The sequence below is a fragment of the Ciconia boyciana genome, chromosome 5, assembly GCF_034638445.1.
Source record: "Ciconia boyciana chromosome 5, ASM3463844v1, whole genome shotgun sequence".
NCBI classification, from domain to species: domain Eukaryota; kingdom Metazoa; phylum Chordata; class Aves; order Ciconiiformes; family Ciconiidae; genus Ciconia; species Ciconia boyciana.
Genome location: NC_132938.1, coordinates 57,916,072 through 57,932,925, shown reverse-complemented (window position 1 = coordinate 57,932,925; position 16,854 = coordinate 57,916,072). Strand labels below are relative to the sequence as shown.

Here is a 16,854-nt window from a genome sequence, read left to right as displayed (position 1 = left end):
CACCACACCAGTTCTGATGTTGCATAGTGTCAGATTCGTATTAATCCTAAGACCTGTGGCAAGCTCCCTGCTTGGGTTTCAGGTTGGCTAGCCTGCCAACAGTGTCTGAAGGCACAAGGGCCAGGGTCTGGAACTTGGGAGACCAGGTATTAGGATCCATGTAACCCGGAATGGAGATCCTAATATATCACTCTGCCTCCCATAGCATTCACGGGACAAAGGGTTTATTTGATTTGGGCAGGGGGCAGAGGTATTCAGAAACCCTCTTCCTTTCTCCTCAACTCACATACTTCCTTTTTTCCCCTCTACTAGTTCCTTTGTGGATTTGCAAGTATCTGAAATAGTGATACAAGGTATGTTAGCTGTTAAAATAGCTGTAAAAATATTTGTAATAGCATAAATTTTCAAATAGAAAAGGTTGCTCAGAGATCTGAATATATAGCCCTTTAGCCCTCTGTGAAAAGGAGGGTTCCTATTTTGCTTTCATAAAGAATAACGAAAAAAATTGGGTTTTTAACCTTGCGTAGGAAAAGTTTCCTTGTTATACTGAGCGATGTATTCCACACAGCTTTTATGGGAACTGTCATATTTGTGTTTACATATCCGTATTTCATTGTTATTTAGCGTCTCAGTTCCAGGAGCAAATGAAGCAAATGCCACGGGATTAGTGCAAGAGAGAAGCTATGCCAGGGCAGAGTTGCATCCAGACATCAGCCGTGTCCAAGGTGACTTGTATCCTGGCAGCATCTTGGGTCCTCTGCCTAGGTGCTACTACTACTGTGAACTTGAAGGGGAGTGGGGGGAGAGGAAGAGAAATTGGTCTGTATGTGGGTATTGTTCAAGCTGAATATGCTAAATTCCCACTTCCAGGGCCTTGGGTGGGGTCAGCTTTGTCTCTCTTCATTTTGCAGAACATAAGCCCCCTCCACCCCCCAGCCCCAGCACAGTCTTGCACTTAGCCCAGCTGCTGTTACAAAGGAGGTTTGTAGGCACTGTGGCTGCCTCTCGGGAGCTTCCTGTGGAAGCATTCGTGGCTTTTTCCTGACTAGACCTAGCTCTTACACCCACAAGCCTCCCTTCAGCTATTTCTGCATATCCTGCCAGATTCTGTTACACTCCTTCAAACCTGTCCCAGCCGTGTGGGGGTTACAGTTAATGCTTTACCACCACGACTAAGAGAGGTAGTTGAGAAAACATCAGGTCTTCCAGCTCTCCCCTCATACCCCTGAGCTGTTCTTCACAGCCTGTGCTCCCTCTCTTTGCCCCAGCTGCTCCAGGTTTTGTTCCGCTCTCAAGAACTGGCTCAGGCTGAGCCCTGGAAAAGGATCTCGAGTCTTACTGTCTGTGACCAGCACTCAGCAATCCTCTCTCCATTCCTTCTGTCATGAGGGGAGCATCTCTAAACATGAAAACATCTCAGACATTCATAGGTAGGTGAAAGCTACAGCTTTTCTTATCCATCCTGTATTTTAAGTATGTGTAAAGCTGATACATGCAGCTATTTCCCATACCTCTTTTCTCTTCTCCACAATTAAGATTTAGGCTAAGGTTCCTTAAATATCCAAAGGAATAGTTTCATTTCCTCAGGATTGCCTTAGCTACCTGGAGAGTTTGCATACTTCTTCAACTATTATTTCCTGTGGAAGAAAAAAAGAAAGGCTTTGTCTTTCTAGTGCCGGTGGCTTCGAGGGTGATTTAAAAATAATGGCTGGAGTGCTCCTATGTAAAGTGTTCACTCTAGTAGTAAAACCTGCTCCCACAGGAAAGTTCAAGGTGCTAGCTGCCACTGTCTTGCCTCTGAATATATACATAGTTTTGCTTGCAAGAGTTCAGGAGCTTACATCTGAACTGTTCAGATTACTTTAGGTACCACATATGGGGTGAACAAAGGCAGAAAAAATTGATCTTTGTTTTTAAATTCTGGTAGCTAGTGCCATTTAAAATATCTCTGAGACCTGATTCCAGTGTATCCTGATGCACTGGATACATATACCTGATGTATAACTCTGGCATGGGTTGACTGTAGGTTATCTCCTATTCATTTAGAATAAAACAACTTACGCTATACCTTTTATGCATGCCTGTCTTTTCTCTCTAATAAGGCCAAGTCTAGCTGGACTTGCTGATATCACTGTATTAGCAAAATCTGCAATAGAGCTGCAATTTGTATCGGCAAAAGACTTTCTTCCACTGTAACTTTCCCGGCTTCCTAAATGAATTACAAAGTCTCCTTCTGTTGGTATAAAAATGTCAGTTAGGATTGTGATTCTTTGAAGTATTATATCAGGAAGGATTTATAGCATAGACCTGGTCTTTTAAATCAAGTGTTTAGCTTGAATATGTAAGATATGCACTGCTGAAAAACAGAGTAGATTGAAGGGAACAGTTGCTTTCTGCTTTGAAGTTACAGTTAGGATGGAATTAACAACTGTATTTTCAGGAAAGGAGTCTGTTCTACAGGATTGTTTGACTGAATTTGCACGTCAGGTTGAGGAATCTAGTGTAGGGCAGAAAGAAGGAAGGCCCTTCTGAATTTTGAGAAACATACCTCATCTTTAGAAAAAATAACTGGAAAATAGTCCTGTGACTTTTCTATCCCCAAACCAAATTGCTCTGTGATTTACTATAAATATAGCTACCTGACTTTCCTTATCCATTTTTTAAACTGGTATGGTAATATTTTACTTCCACTTAAGTACGATGTTTTTTCACAGATGCCCAAATTCTGATACCCCTAGTAATGTGAAACAATAGGTTACTTTGGTTCTATGAGTGCTCCTTCTGGCTGGACTAGGGGATGCTAGTGATATCTGGGTCTAAGAGGAAGATCTGACACAAAGTTCTGTAATCTATTTCAGTAACACAAGCTTTTATCTATTATAACTCATGACAGACCTCTGGCTGGACACAGCAGTAAATAATGGTCACAACCTCAGGAGCAGCTAGAAAAGAACAGAACTAAGCTGACATTTGGAAACTTGAAGTGTATTTTGAAACTTGCTCAATATTTTCATAGTGTTTGACGAGTTCTAATGTATTGATTGATAAGCTAGGATGCATACTAGAAATGCAGCATTTTATCTGAGGCAACTGTCTATTTCTCTGCTAACTTTGCAGTGATGCTTTTTATAGTTCACAACAGAAAGCAGATCTTGGATAGAATATAAAGTTCTTTGCTTCTGGAAAAAGTCTTGTTTAAAAAAAAAAAAAGAAACAGTTTTACAAAAATAGATTTTTATTATTATAATTATTTAAAAGAAGATTTTTTTTTTCACCATTTCTGAACAAACAATATTGTAAGAGGAATTATCAGTAATAGATCTACAGGTACAAGGATTGTTATGGCTGTGTTTCCTATTGCAGGTGTTAGGTCCGCTTCACGTATCTGCATTTTTACAAGCTATCGTAAAATGACAGCAAAAGTATACTTCAGTGTTTGAAGGAGATAATTACTCAGTGAAGCTTCCTAAGATGAAAAGTCAGAAGGAATAATTCTTCAATCTGTGTTTGCATTGAAAAGGTGAATCCTTACTTAAGGTTCACAAGCACCGTCCAAGCAGAGGGAAGATGGTGAAGCACACAGGTGCCAGAGGTCAGAGCCAGAGACTCTGTGCTGTTCATTGGCTTGGACATTTTCTGGGTTCCAGGTTATCAATGCCAACACTTAAAAATATTCTCTGAATGGAGAAACACTTCAGTTTGAGTGGACCCAATCTTGGAAGTACTTGTACACGCCTATTATCACAACGGTTCAAGTAAGTAAAACACACATTTGAATAAATGCAAGATCGGTCCATTAAACTGCAGCCTGTCCCTGCTTCAATCAAAATAAATTAGTTTTGTCATTAATCAGAATAAGAAAACTCTTAGAATACTGTAACCTTCTCTACGTTAAAGAAACAGCTGCAAAAACATTGCATATTCTTAGGAATTTCTGGAGCCCTGACATACCTCAGTTTCTAGTATTTAAAGCCCTAGCTTAAAAAAAAAGTGTCTGCACAAGTCCAATATGAATTGTTGTAAATCTCCTGAATGTAGGAAGGCTTTAGATTCAAAGAGCATCTCTTAATTTTTTGCAATTGTAGTTTGCATTCATCTGTTTTAAACAAAAATTAAAGTTTGCAGTATATCTGTAATATCAAATGATAACGGCTAAAACTTTGAATTTCTGAAATGAAGTAAACCAATCCACCTGGATACCTAATAAAGTACTTTTTCTGGATCCCAAGTTACAAGGCTCTAATAGTCATAAATTATCCCATGATATAAAAATTATTAGGGGTCCTAACCATACACTGGGATACATTTCATATGGCTTACTAGGAGTTCCAAAGTCCCACAGAAGTTCAATGAAATTCAGGTGACCAGCTCCAGTATATTTCATCCTTCATTCCTTGTTACTTCAGGATACCTAGTGAATATTTTGGAGAGCAGCATTTGAGTACGCTTTGAGACACCTTCACAGAGCCTGATTTTTCATGGGTAACGTACCTAACACTCAAAATCAGAGCTCTCCCTATGACTCAAGCTGAGTTCTCAGAGCTAAGACTTCAGAAATCTTTTTTTCCTGACTCATGCCCTTAATTAATTTCACTGTCTGAAATATAAAACTTCATCATTGTGCTTACATGACTGCATTAAGCCTATTAAGTACAATTCAGTCATTTCAAAAACTGTTTCAACTACTGCAAAGTATAGATCATCTCCAAATAAAATATTTTAAATTTTAAGACATACTGAAAAGCTTCTTGTGTGCATCTTCCCCTTAATCTTAAAATATAAAAGCCAAAGCAGTGCAAGCTTAGTAGGTGAGAGTCTTTCAGTCCATTCTTCCAAGCTGATACTCCCTCTCCAAAGCTTTATTTTTGTCATTTAACTAAAGGCAAAGTTTTCCATCAAAACAGCTACATCCGTTAATAAAATGAATGAGAACCTTTTTTGCTTGCTATGGAAACAGCAAGATTTAAGTGCATGAGGTGATATACAGTTAGGCAAAATAATGCATTATCTATTATTACTGCTCATTGGATTGCAGTAGCTCACAGTTTCACATACCAGTTTCTGGATGTCTTTCTCAGAGAACTCAAAAAGTTTCTCCATCGTATGATTTAATCCAGCCCAAATTTCAGGTTCTTATCTCTGTGATCCACTGCATTCATCTTCCAAGCAAGACTGAGAACTTTCTTTACCTTTTTAGGAAAATCATATGAAAATTTGGGACACTAAAGAAAATGAAACTAGGTTCATTAGTGTAGCAAAAACTATTGTTTGCATTGACTGCCCTAACTTTTCTCATCCTTTCTTTGCTGACAGGTTATTTCCTATTACATCTCGGTAAGGGTTTTGAATCATTTCATCTTCATACCCCACACTTCAACTACAGGAAGTAGAAACTTACACAAAAGCTTTAGAACAATTTCTGTGTACCCTTAATCAGGAACACCTACCCTCCTCCTTTTAATTTTACTGGTGTTGTCTTTTTAATGGTCAGTCAGTAATAAGTAATTATGCATCAATTAAGAAAATACCTGACAGGAGTTTACCTTCAATTACACTATCTGCTGCAGGCATAGGCACTTTTTTTGTTTTCTTTTTGCAATGCTTAGCACAAGAAGGTCCTCGCTTATCACTAGAGGACTTAGGCATTACTGTATTGAAATAAATTGCGATGAACACTCAGTTATTGATGGTAATAGCAACGAGATGTTGTTATATCACTATTCAGTCTAGCTCAAGTGTAGGGTACCAGCCTGACCTAAGGATCACTGTAGTCAGTGAACCTAAAAAAGTACTGCTTGACATTCAGATCCTTCCTTGGGATTTTTTTTGTATGCTCATTGAGGATGCAATGTGAACTATATTAACTTGTTAAAATAGCCTGCACTTTTTTGAAGATATGTTAGCAAAATACAGGGCTTTTGACTCTGAATTCTGCAAACAGTGAATCAGCCTATCGATATATTCTTCACTGTTCAATCTAATATCAGACATTTCGAGAATGATTCTTCTTTTTTTTTTTTTTCTGGAAGATAAATTTTGATGCATCTTAAGTCCTAGCTTATTCACTAGACATTACAATCACTGTATCTGTCCTAAGGAAACAGATAGGCCATAAATATTCATTGAAAGGCATTGCTTGACTTTTTTTTTTTTTTTTTGTAATCTTAATAAATTTCCCAAGTCTAATAACACAGGTTTCATTTCACTACATAGATCTTGCACTATAAAGCAGTTAGTGTGGAGACATATGTGGAATTTCAAACCTGGGGTGCTTTCATATTGCTACAAACTGTTTCCTGCTATAAGAAGTAGTTGTGTAATTCTTTTGAAAATTATAACTTCTTTATTTCACAGTACCTGTTTCTTGTGCCCCCTCTTTCCCTCCCCCCATTTCCATATTTAACTAAACATACCTTCTTCCCTGGAACCAGCCACTGGTACCACCACATTTGGTATGTTTTAAGTTGCAATGTTTCCTACAAAAATGAAACCCTTTTTCTTTTCCCACTCCACTGAGAAAAAGGTTCATTACAGAAGTGGCTGAGGATAAAAAACAGGCAACCAAAAAGCTCAAGTCTTAAGACGTGCTTATATTCATTGAGATAGTGGTTCAGGAACAATTCAGCCTGAACTGCAGCATCCCTGAAGACTGAATTTGTCCTTTTTCAAGGCTAATTCTCTTCATCTTGAATATTATTTGCTAAATATCATGGAAGAAAAACATAATTTCAGCTGTGCTTTGTAGTTGTAGGTTGACTTTTGATGTAGGACGCTTTGACAAAAGAGAAAATTATGGGATAATAGAAAAGCAAGCTCTTCAGGATGTTAATCAGAATCAGTCTTCCTGTTAAATGTTTCCTCCCTCAGGTCCTGACAAGGTGATGGCTTTTGGACGATGGAGGTTCTCAATATCATCTGTGTGCTGTACCAGATACCATGACTTCTGTCAATCACTTGTGAGTTTGCCTTGCTTGCTGCAAACTGTAGTAGATGATTATTCTGTCTACTTCAGAGAAATTGGCTCAATGGGCCTTTCTGTTCCTAAGCATATGTCATCTTCCCGAGATAATTAGATGGTACGTATCCTTTCTGACCTTTTGCTTCTGCTAGCCACCATTCTTTATTGCCACTCAGGTCAGAAAACCGAAGTATCCTAACCTTCTGGTACTCCTGAAGACTGAGTTCCTGATCATTTCTTGCTTGAAATGCATAAACAGCATAGAAGGTCTGAAAAAGGAAAGCCACAGAAACCAAAATCTGAATTCAGAAATGTAGCCACATTTTACCCTGTCATTGTTGTATTAGTATGAATTCTGTATACAGAAAATGTATAATAACATACATGAACCAGTACGCAACTACGTGGTCTGCAATTGCTAGACAGACTACAATGAACAGGGGGGCCAAAATGAAAAGTAAAATTGAAGGATCTGGGAAATTCTGCATGGGGAGGAACAAACCAAGCTCCAAGACCTCATCACCTTACTACACTAGTAAGGTTTTCAGCTCGTACCAAGTGCCTGTTTCTGTCACACCAGGCAGCCTTGGATTGTACAGAGAATTCTCCAGCAAGGTTTTCTCAGAGAGAATCACCTTTCCTAAAGCTCCTGTACTCAAACGTGGCACACGAGTCACATCTGTGCCTTGCTGATCAGCATTGCCACAGCTTTCTTGTCAATGGTAAGTGGAAAAATCCCCCAAACTGAGCTATTTTGCAGGTTCCTGCTCCACAGGAGAACCTTGAGGTGTTGTACATGGGGTGGGGTAATGCAACAGTGTGTTTTCTATGGGACAGGACTGTGATTCATGGTTTAACTGATTATCTTTTCCTACCTCGTAGCTATTTAAGAAAGGCAAAGAACAGAGGATAACGAATTCCCATGTCATACTGACAGATTAGTGCCAGTCTTTTCTGGTGTAAAAGGAAACTATTTAAATTATAAGCAGTACAATTCTAGATTTGAAATAGGAACAAGAAGACAGGCACAGTGTGTATCATACTTACATGCTGATCATCCATATCCTGAAAAGCATCAGTCCCTGTGCCATTAATTGTGGGATTTTCGCAGAAGTGAAGAGATGAGCTGCTGTCACTCTTTTTGTGCCCCAGGCTTCTCGTGCTGCTGTCAGTAGAGGGCCGTGAAGAGACAAAGAGGCTGATATTATCAAAATCGTCATCACCGAAGCTGTTTTCTGCTATGTCCTTCTGCGCTTTGGCTGGATTGTAAGGCCTCAGGAAGGAGGAATACACAAACCCTTTAAGGACTAGACACCAGAATAAAAAGAGAAAAAATAAACAAACAGCAAAATACTGCTAAAACGATTTCAAAGCCAACCATTTTATGCAGCCGTCAGTATGACAGAGGCAAACAGATAGGGCCAGAATGAAAAGAAATCAATATCCCAAAGGGAAGCTGTTATTGGGATGTTTGTGCAGAGAACTAACTTACTTCCTGTGTCAACAAGCCATCTGCTCGTACTTCCAAAGGGGTCCTTTTGCTCCACAACAGCCACCAGTTCTCCTTCATGTAAATCAATATCAAATTCCTGCGTGGCATTGCACTTGCGCTTAGCTTGGTATAGCAATTCTGTGCTGTACGTAGACAACAGCTTGGACCTGTGGCCTTCTGTTTGACGTGGGGATTCAGGCTGAAAAGCAAAAAAATTACTCACTGGGAATAATGCTGAGGCCATTTCTAGAGCAACACAGATGCATAAAAACCAGTGTATGCTGCATGTGGCAACTGACCCTACATTTTTACACACAGATCAAGGAGTTAGTTACACAGCTATACGTAACCAAATCTCCTTTGCGTATGCAGCAAGGACCTGTCCAACTGCTATATTAATAGGTGTGCAGTAAAGGGCAGATTTTAAAGAAATGTAGGAATTTCACTAATTAAAGACCTCTTCGTCTGTTCTCAAAGAGCTGGTGTTCTGTATGTGAACTGTCACTTGCTTAATTGTTTTTCCATAGCAATGATCTTTGAATTCCTATGTAGTATCACAAAAAAAGCATAATCCAAAAATTGGCTGAGGTGTGCTAAGGTCACATAACAACTTGCATGATAAGGCATTAGGCAAAAAAATCAGTGGTAGCCAAACGGTCTGCTTTTTGTGTGAAATTACCTCACTAAATAAGGGCAAGGTGCTGTTAACTGCTGGAAGCATATTCACTCAGAGTTTGGTTGGAGGGCAGGGAGGGAGGTGCTGCACATCAATGTGATCTTAACATACCACAGAAGCAAGAGCACATGTGCCTTACTGATGCTAAAAGGAGTCCTACAGCTTCCTCAGCTTCTCCTGTAAATCTGCGCTTGAGTTTTTATTTTACTGTAAACTAGACTCCTAAAAGCTCTGGAAATGTCTGATAAGATTGGGAACCAGGGGGACAAATATTTCCTGGTGGATTTTCTGAATCTTCTGCTGTGGGGGTGTGTGTGTGTGCATATGTGTGTAAACACCAGTACACATAACCACAACTGAGGATGAGGAAAACAAACGTTCTGAATTAGAAGACTAAAACACACTGTACGAGTATTTAACAAAAGAAGTAATCAAAGTTTACATATACAACCTTAGACTTAACAAGTGCTTAAAGACCTAAGGGTAATCAGAGAGAATTTCAAGTGGATTTTCAAGGTAATAACATGAAAACAGAGTGAAAAATCTTCAGAAGTTACTGGTCAATGGAACAGCTTCATTCTAACAACCTGATTCAGTCCCAGTGAAGAGACCAAGCCCAAACCTCTAGGTGGCATAAAAATGGATTTGTTTCAAAAGCGATCAAAAGAGGATGCTTCATACACAATTCGGATATATGGTACTCACCGGAGAAGGGACAGGTTTCTTTTTTTCCAAGCTCAATTTTCTCTCAATAAAGGTTACACTGCTGTTTTCTTTTACAAAATTCAGCTTGTGAACCTGCTCCATCAACTGATTCTGCACTTCACAGATGCTTGAGGAAGACAGCTGCAAACACAAAGGTGGGTTATATCTCATGAACAAAATGGTAAGGAGATTTGAGAGAGCAGATTTGGTTTAATGGGCTGAACGCTAGGAGTCAAGAGATCTGACAAGTTACTCCTATTTTCTGCAGAGCCCATAGTGTGCTAGGTACGAGATGAAAGAAAAGAAAGGTCCTTCCTTAAAGTTTCTAATGATTGCCATTAGATTTAAAAGACGCACTAATTTAAGTTAAATCATTAAAAAATATTCTAAACAGTGATGAAAATGAACAGCCTTGCACTTATGCTACTGAGCCACCTGCTTTCAGATGCAAATGTGCATCTCAGCAGCTATCAGAGTGGCCAATGTGCTGTAAGGCTTGGAGTAGTTTACCCTACAGCTGTGTGTTTGTGCAACTGGGTGCTGCCACCAGGTTAAAAATCGTTGGGTAAGCTGAAGCTCTGTCTGTGGCACTGGATAAGTGCTTTTGGTCTATGCCTAACCCCAAATGTATTTGCTGATGTAAACAGAAAAAAGAAAAGAAGGTAATTTTGTAGGCAGAGCCTCACAGAAAACAATGCTCGATACAACAGCTTTCAAAACATGAAATGGTCAAATTACAGGGACGCAATTTCTTCATGCGGGAAAAGCCTTCATTTTCCCATTAAACAGCGCAGCACTGTGTTTTGATCCTGACCTTGCTTTCTTAATTTTTCATCTGCCCATGACTATAAAGTGCTCAAGCTTTGATAGAAGAGAATACTCCAGAATTGCCTCACTACAATGTGTTTCCTATCTAGAGTCTTGCTCCGGTTCAGGTGAATGGATTCGGATGTGTGGAAAGCATTGTTGCAGCTGTGTTTCTCAGTGGGTTCAAGTCCTCTAGGCAAAAGTACAACAAAACTGAAACACTGTAGGATTTTCACACAAATTAAGAATAATTTCTCAACTTCGATCTTCAGGTAATGATCATAGTGCCCAGAAAGAGTAGAGTGGGCTGGAGGAACTGATGCCTTTCTGTGTAGCTCAGACAGGCATCTTTGGCACTTTAGGCTAGATACGTGAAATGATTTGAACTTTCTAAAAATGCCAATGTAGACAAAGCTATTCTTCACTGCCTAGAGATGTCTGCAGGAGCTTCTGCAGCATATTTGGGTTTAAAAGCAACTTGCTTTTCACGGAAATTATTTCATCAGATCTCCTAAGCTGCTTGTCTTCTGCAGTCATCTGTGACTCTGCAGGTCTAGCAGCAACAGGAGCATTCATGTACTTTCTTAGAATTTCTCTTCCTGTGTTTTCTGGGCTACTCAGGGTAGATGCTAAGAAACAAAGATTAAAATGATAGCAGCTGCCTCCTTCTTGCCTTACTGTAATGTTCTTGCCATTGCTATCACTGTAGCAGCTGGAACAGCTGCATTAGGATCATTCTCAATGAAAAGTCCAGGCCTGACAAAACTTGAGCTCAGAACTTAACCTCTGCTGAGCTTGCAAGGAAAAAAAAAACCACCAAACCTGACTGTGCTTAGCAGAACAAACAAAATCAGTGTAGTTTGTCGGTATGTGTCATACATAACTCTAGCCAAATCACACAGAAAGAAGAAAGACAAATAAAGGCAGAGCTACACCTGTTTCTAATGTACTTACTGGAATAGGCACCACCACAGCAGAACTTGATTGAAGTGCTGCAGACATAGTATTTCTGAGGAGGGTGATGAAGCAATGAAGGCAGTTCAACACAATCTTTTTGGCTGCTCTGTTGAATACCTGCAGTTCTTCCACTAACTGTGCATTTAGAGCCTCATAGTCTTTCTTTGCCAGGTCCAGCTCTTCTCCTGTTGACCTCTGAAGGTAGCTGTTGTAGTCCAACAACTTGTCATAGCGCTTCTGGATGAGCTTCTGTGGGCCTGAAAACAAGGCTTGTAGTGCTGAGAGAGGAGTCAAAACAAGCTTGTCTAGCTGAGCCATCTGGAAAGGTATAAAACAGACCTACTTACTACCTTATTCATACAGTTCTTCAGACCCAGTAACAGGTTAAGCCTGATGGCAGCCTATCAAGCAATCTGGTAATTACTCTTCACAAAGCATTGCTGTCAGAGGCAGCTTCAAGCAGGGTCTAGCGTGAGTTAGAATCTCCTTCATAACATCGCAAAGGAGAGGTAACAGTTTTGCAGCTTAAAGTGTCTGGTAACGGTAATGGTCCCTTGGAGCATGCAGCCTGCAGTACTGCCCCTAGTGTGTTACCACTGAGGAAAAACTGGGCAAGGATCGGTGAAGTGGTCTAATAAAACTGGGATTTCCATAACTGGAAGGCCCATGCCAATATACAGTCTAGAGGCAGTGAGGTCTTGTTAAATGGCAGTCTTGCAGTCTTGAATGCTATCAAAGCTTCCCTCCCCCCCACCCCCCTCCTGGAAACAGCTGTAACTCAATTCCTGTTTAAGCAAACACAAACAATCACTTGATTTGATTAAATTATGTTATGCTTGTTGGTTTTATCTCTAGTAATCAAGAAAATTAGACACCTGGTTAAAAAACAAAGTCTTTCTCAGACTTTTCCATTAGTGTCTAATTGTCTCAAGGGATTAATATTGCATGAAATAAAATTTATTTTTGCGAGTCACTTGTTCAAATACAGCACAGGCTTGTAGTGAGTGAAATTCATCATCATATTAAAGCTTTTGGACGTTCTATGTGAATTAAGTTGTTGGGTTGAATGTGAGAATAAAACAGCAGCTGTCCCTCTACCCTCTGTAACACACCACAGTTGAGGACAGATCCATTTCAGCACCAGAATTGCCCTCCCAAGGCCAAGATGATGTACACTGGCTAGATAGTTCCTACTTTATTTCCACCTGAAAAACTGGGCTGTGTTTAGCAAACCAATTTTTGATGCGTTTAGAAAACAATTTTTCCAAACCACTGGACCTGATTTCTGGAAGAGAAGAAGATATTGTGGATTTCTGTCCTAAAATTTTCCCTAAAATATAATGAGAGAAGAAGGTATTCATTATTGACAAGTGCACAAAGGAAAAAAAAATTAACCTGAGCCCATTGCTGAGATCTCCATTGATAATACCCTTTCAGGAAAACATCTGAAGAACACTATGGGTTGTTCAGTGAGAACATTTACTCATCATGCAATGTCAGGACAAAAGTTTTGGGGAAAAAAAAACCTTATAGGATAGAGAATCCTTGGAATCTTGTAAATCCAAGACACAGAAATAAATAGATAATAAGTAGAAATTAACATGGTTAATAACAATGTCCACAGTTAAAACAAATAAGATTAAGTTTGTGGGGTTTTTTTTAAATTACATAGACCTTCAGAATAGCTGCATCATGAGCCAATAGGACTTACAAAATTTTTTCCGAAAAAAAAGTTTTCTGTTTCATCTATTGCGGAATGGCTTTTGCTTTTCTTTGATGTTTCTGAATATGGGGGTATCTTCCATACTGGACACACTCATCACTGCAAGGATAGAGGGGTACTCTTCTGCACTTTATGCACTCATTCATTGTAAAGTCATTGAAAATATCTTTCTGATTATTAATTTTTGAGATTCTTTTCCAATGTGAGAACTTCAAAGGAAAGGAAATACAACATCTTATGTCCCTGTCATTATCTGGGAGGATGTGGTCTGTCAAAGATCCTTCTGTTTCTTGGCAGACTCTGTTTTCAGTGTTTTGGAAAGGATTGAATGGCTATATTTTAGTCAGCACAAACCTAGGAAAGTATAAGAAAACCTCCACCTCTGAATTTTTCCAGCTTGAGCAGCTGTTTGAAGAAGCAGCCTGCCCCATTTCGAAGAGACATTTTATTCTGTCTTAGTAGAGCCAGGCATTAGAGTTCATTTGGACCCTGAAACCAAGAGACTAGTTGAAAAACTATTACCTTTTTTTTTTTTAATTGCTTTTTAATTCCTGTGGGCTATATTCAGATTTTTCATGGTTTCCCTATATGAAGGATAGTAACTAACTTGAAAAGGTAATAAAGCTGAGATTTTCACAGCTCTATGATTCCAGGAGCTAATAGTTCATGAGCACCACAAAGATCACAAAAGTCACTCTAAAACTGCAAGTGTTGGTAGCAAAAGTAGCAAAGCAAAGATCTGCTGCTCTTGTCCGAAGCTCAGGTGAAATGTGCAAATTTAGCACACAGATTTTAGTTTAAACCCAGGAATTTAGCTTTAGAAGTTTTCTTTAGCTCTTCTAGGGAAAACACAGTGCACTTACTTACACTGAATTTTATCTTATTTCTTAGAGAAACACAACCAAAAAAACCATTCATTTTTCCAAATGGATTCCTAAGGGTTTTTTGCTCTTTTCTGTCCTGGTCTTCTTCACACATACAGATAGCTATGTAACACTGGATATTGCATAAACTTACAAGGTGTTCACAGAGATTTGCAGTGTTGTTCCATTTTTTCGAACAGTCGTTGACTTCGTCGTCTTTGTCTTGCAAGATTTCCTGAAGCCCGATTATATTCTGTGCAGCCAGATGTATAGAATGCTAAATGAGAAGATGGTAGGAAGATGAAACTGTATTACAATCTGTTTTAATATACTGCATTCACTCATGCAGATACTGCAATAATACTGATGGAATCAGAAATATTTTCCATCTCTGACACCTGTGGAGTTTCTGTGCAGTTTCCAGCCATTGCATGGTTGTTTACTGTGATAATATTTTCCTGTGTTTTGTCTATTTTCAATGTAAGCTATTTAAGAATCAAGTTGTTAATGTTCAACTGAAAAAATTATGCCCCGACCTAATGAATGTCCCACTGGAAGTTAGCTACTCCTCAGCAAGAAGCCAGCTCAAGACCCATGCACCCTCAAAGGCCTCTTTTGGAGGACTAAGTAGGACTACAGTGGTGTATTTCACTTACTCTGAATTTTAACTTAATGAAGTGTGCATCCACTTGGATAGGGAACTGTCAACACCATTCCAGGCAACAGCCTTTGTCAGCTGAGCTCACTGGCCTTCCCCTGCTTGCTGAACCAAACGAGGTGCATTTGCAATAAGCTCTGGCCAGCTGGCTATTGGTCTTACCTACCTCGCAAACAACCTTCGTGTCCGGTTTGGGCACATTTACACTTTGAAGGGCTTCATGCCATCTACAAAGTTGGTAAGTTGTCCATGAGAGGGAAAAGTTGGTAAGTGACAAGCCAACCCACATCTTTGGAGAGGAGCATTAAAGCAAAGACATTTACAGCACTTGAGCACTCTGTACCTCTAATGCTAGCCCTCAACACAACCTAACAACAGGATAAAGGAAGGAGTCCTCGCATCCAAAATACGTATTTTAGGCCATTTTAATTCATGTGGCTGCCACTCAGTTCTTCCATTTGTAATGAGAAGCAGTTGGTGCTCCACTGCAGCAGATGTGCATGACACATATGACGGCTTCCCACAGTGATTGAAAGCCATAATTGTGCCACCAGAGACAGCACCTTCTTTTCTGCACTGCCCCCATGGGTCTCCATAGAGCCTGCTTGTGTAAGGGGAAAAATACAGAAGTGTGGGCTTCAAAACTTCTTTGCCATGGGCGCAGTAATGCAGCAGCAGCACAGCTCATTTATTTAATATTGCAATGTAGACAGGCCTGCTTATAAATAATTTGGTGTTGCCTAACCAGTGGCAGAAATGTGTGTTAAACTGGTTATGGACATGGTTTGTGGCCACAGATTTCAAAAAGGCCTGTACCCACCTGTAGATGTTGTGAGGAGAGTGAAATGTTCTTCACGCACGATTTCACAGTCTTCTCTAAACTTCGAAACAACTTTTCTTCCTTATTAAAAGTTTGATCTTTCACCTAAAATAGATGTTTGCACTGTTATTTTGGCAGCCCAAAAGAGCCTGGCTAATGAAAGAAACATCCAGAGCGCTGATGGAAAAATCCCAAACTTTCCCTGAACAACTCTCTTTGAAAACAGAACAGATCAGCCCTAATTCTCCCAAGCTCCGGTTTTAATCCAAGAAAAGTCAAAGGCACAGGGCAACATGACAGAGAACTTAATTTTTAATCCTTGTGGAAGCAGGGAGTTGCCTTATTACTAGCACACCTACTTGTGCCAATAAAACTCTTCATCTTCTGTATATTTTTGCTCCATTTGAGGAAACAATAGTGAAAATTATTAAGAGACTTTTATGTCATGGCATTCCTTCCCTGGGTGCTTATTTATGGGTGATGGGGAGATTTCTCCCAGGCAGGCTGTAGATGGAGCTGTTACCTCTAGAGCAACGCCAGCTCTTCAGCTGGAAACCTCAGCAGCTGGAAATAAGCTTGTGCTACTTTTTAATGCTAGCTGAAAAAAACCCTGAAAATGCGTTTATTTCTGCCTGCATTTTACTTGAGGAATCTGAGAAATCTCAAATCTCATTTTCAGTGGTCTTGCTGTAAGGGTCACAGCGTGTTTCAGAGATGTGAATTGGGAACTTTCTTAGTCTAATTAAGCAGGAGAGAGGGCTGAATCTTTAGCAGATGTATCCTGATTCTAAAATGATTCTCAAATGTTTTAAGCTTAATTAAAAAACAAAACCAAAAAACCATAAAACTTCTAAAGGAAAAAAAAGAAAAATCACATCTCCTCTTAATCAAATTTATTTCCCTGGTTTTCTCTGATTTTATAGCCTTGCTGGTGTCCCATTCTGAATACAAAAATTTCTGCTGTACAAATAAATGAACAGAAAACATAAATGTGGGTAGTTTGCGTCAGAGAAAGGGGGAAACCACTGATAAAAAACAAAACAGGAAAAAACGGCACGTATCTTGTAAAGTCACATCTAGAAAGACAAGTGACCTTGTATAATCAGCCATCTCATGCAGTGAGGTGCACTGGATATAATTTTCAAGGTCAGTTGTAATTGATTTTCTTTGAGATTTAGATTTAAGCTTTCCTGAA

The 16,854-nt window shown here is 39.4% G+C and overlaps 1 protein-coding gene and 1 long non-coding RNA gene across 2 annotated transcripts in view; one reads left to right on the top strand and one right to left on the bottom strand.

Moving 5' to 3' along the window:
* Positions 1–625: 625 nt before the first annotated feature.
* Positions 626–7,548, top strand: LOC140651869 (uncharacterized). The gene is made up of 4 exons (XR_012042559.1): positions 626–725; positions 1,269–1,430; positions 3,364–3,755; positions 6,868–7,548. It is a non-coding gene; the product is annotated as an uncharacterized lncRNA (long non-coding RNA).
* ARHGEF38 (Rho guanine nucleotide exchange factor 38) overlaps positions 7,042–16,854 on the bottom strand; it is a 36,907-nt gene continuing 27,094 nt past the window's right edge. Inside the window, exons 8-14 of the mRNA XM_072861929.1 lie at positions 15,660–15,764; positions 14,336–14,458; positions 11,593–11,913; positions 9,832–9,972; positions 8,451–8,649; positions 8,006–8,265; positions 7,042–7,227 (exon numbers count right to left, since the gene is read on the bottom strand). Coding sequence (XP_072718030.1) covers positions 7,042–7,227; positions 8,006–8,265; positions 8,451–8,649; positions 9,832–9,972; positions 11,593–11,913; positions 14,336–14,458; positions 15,660–15,764 — 1,335 coding nt within the window. The remainder of the gene's footprint in view (positions 7,228–8,005; positions 8,266–8,450; positions 8,650–9,831; positions 9,973–11,592; positions 11,914–14,335; positions 14,459–15,659; positions 15,765–16,854) is intronic.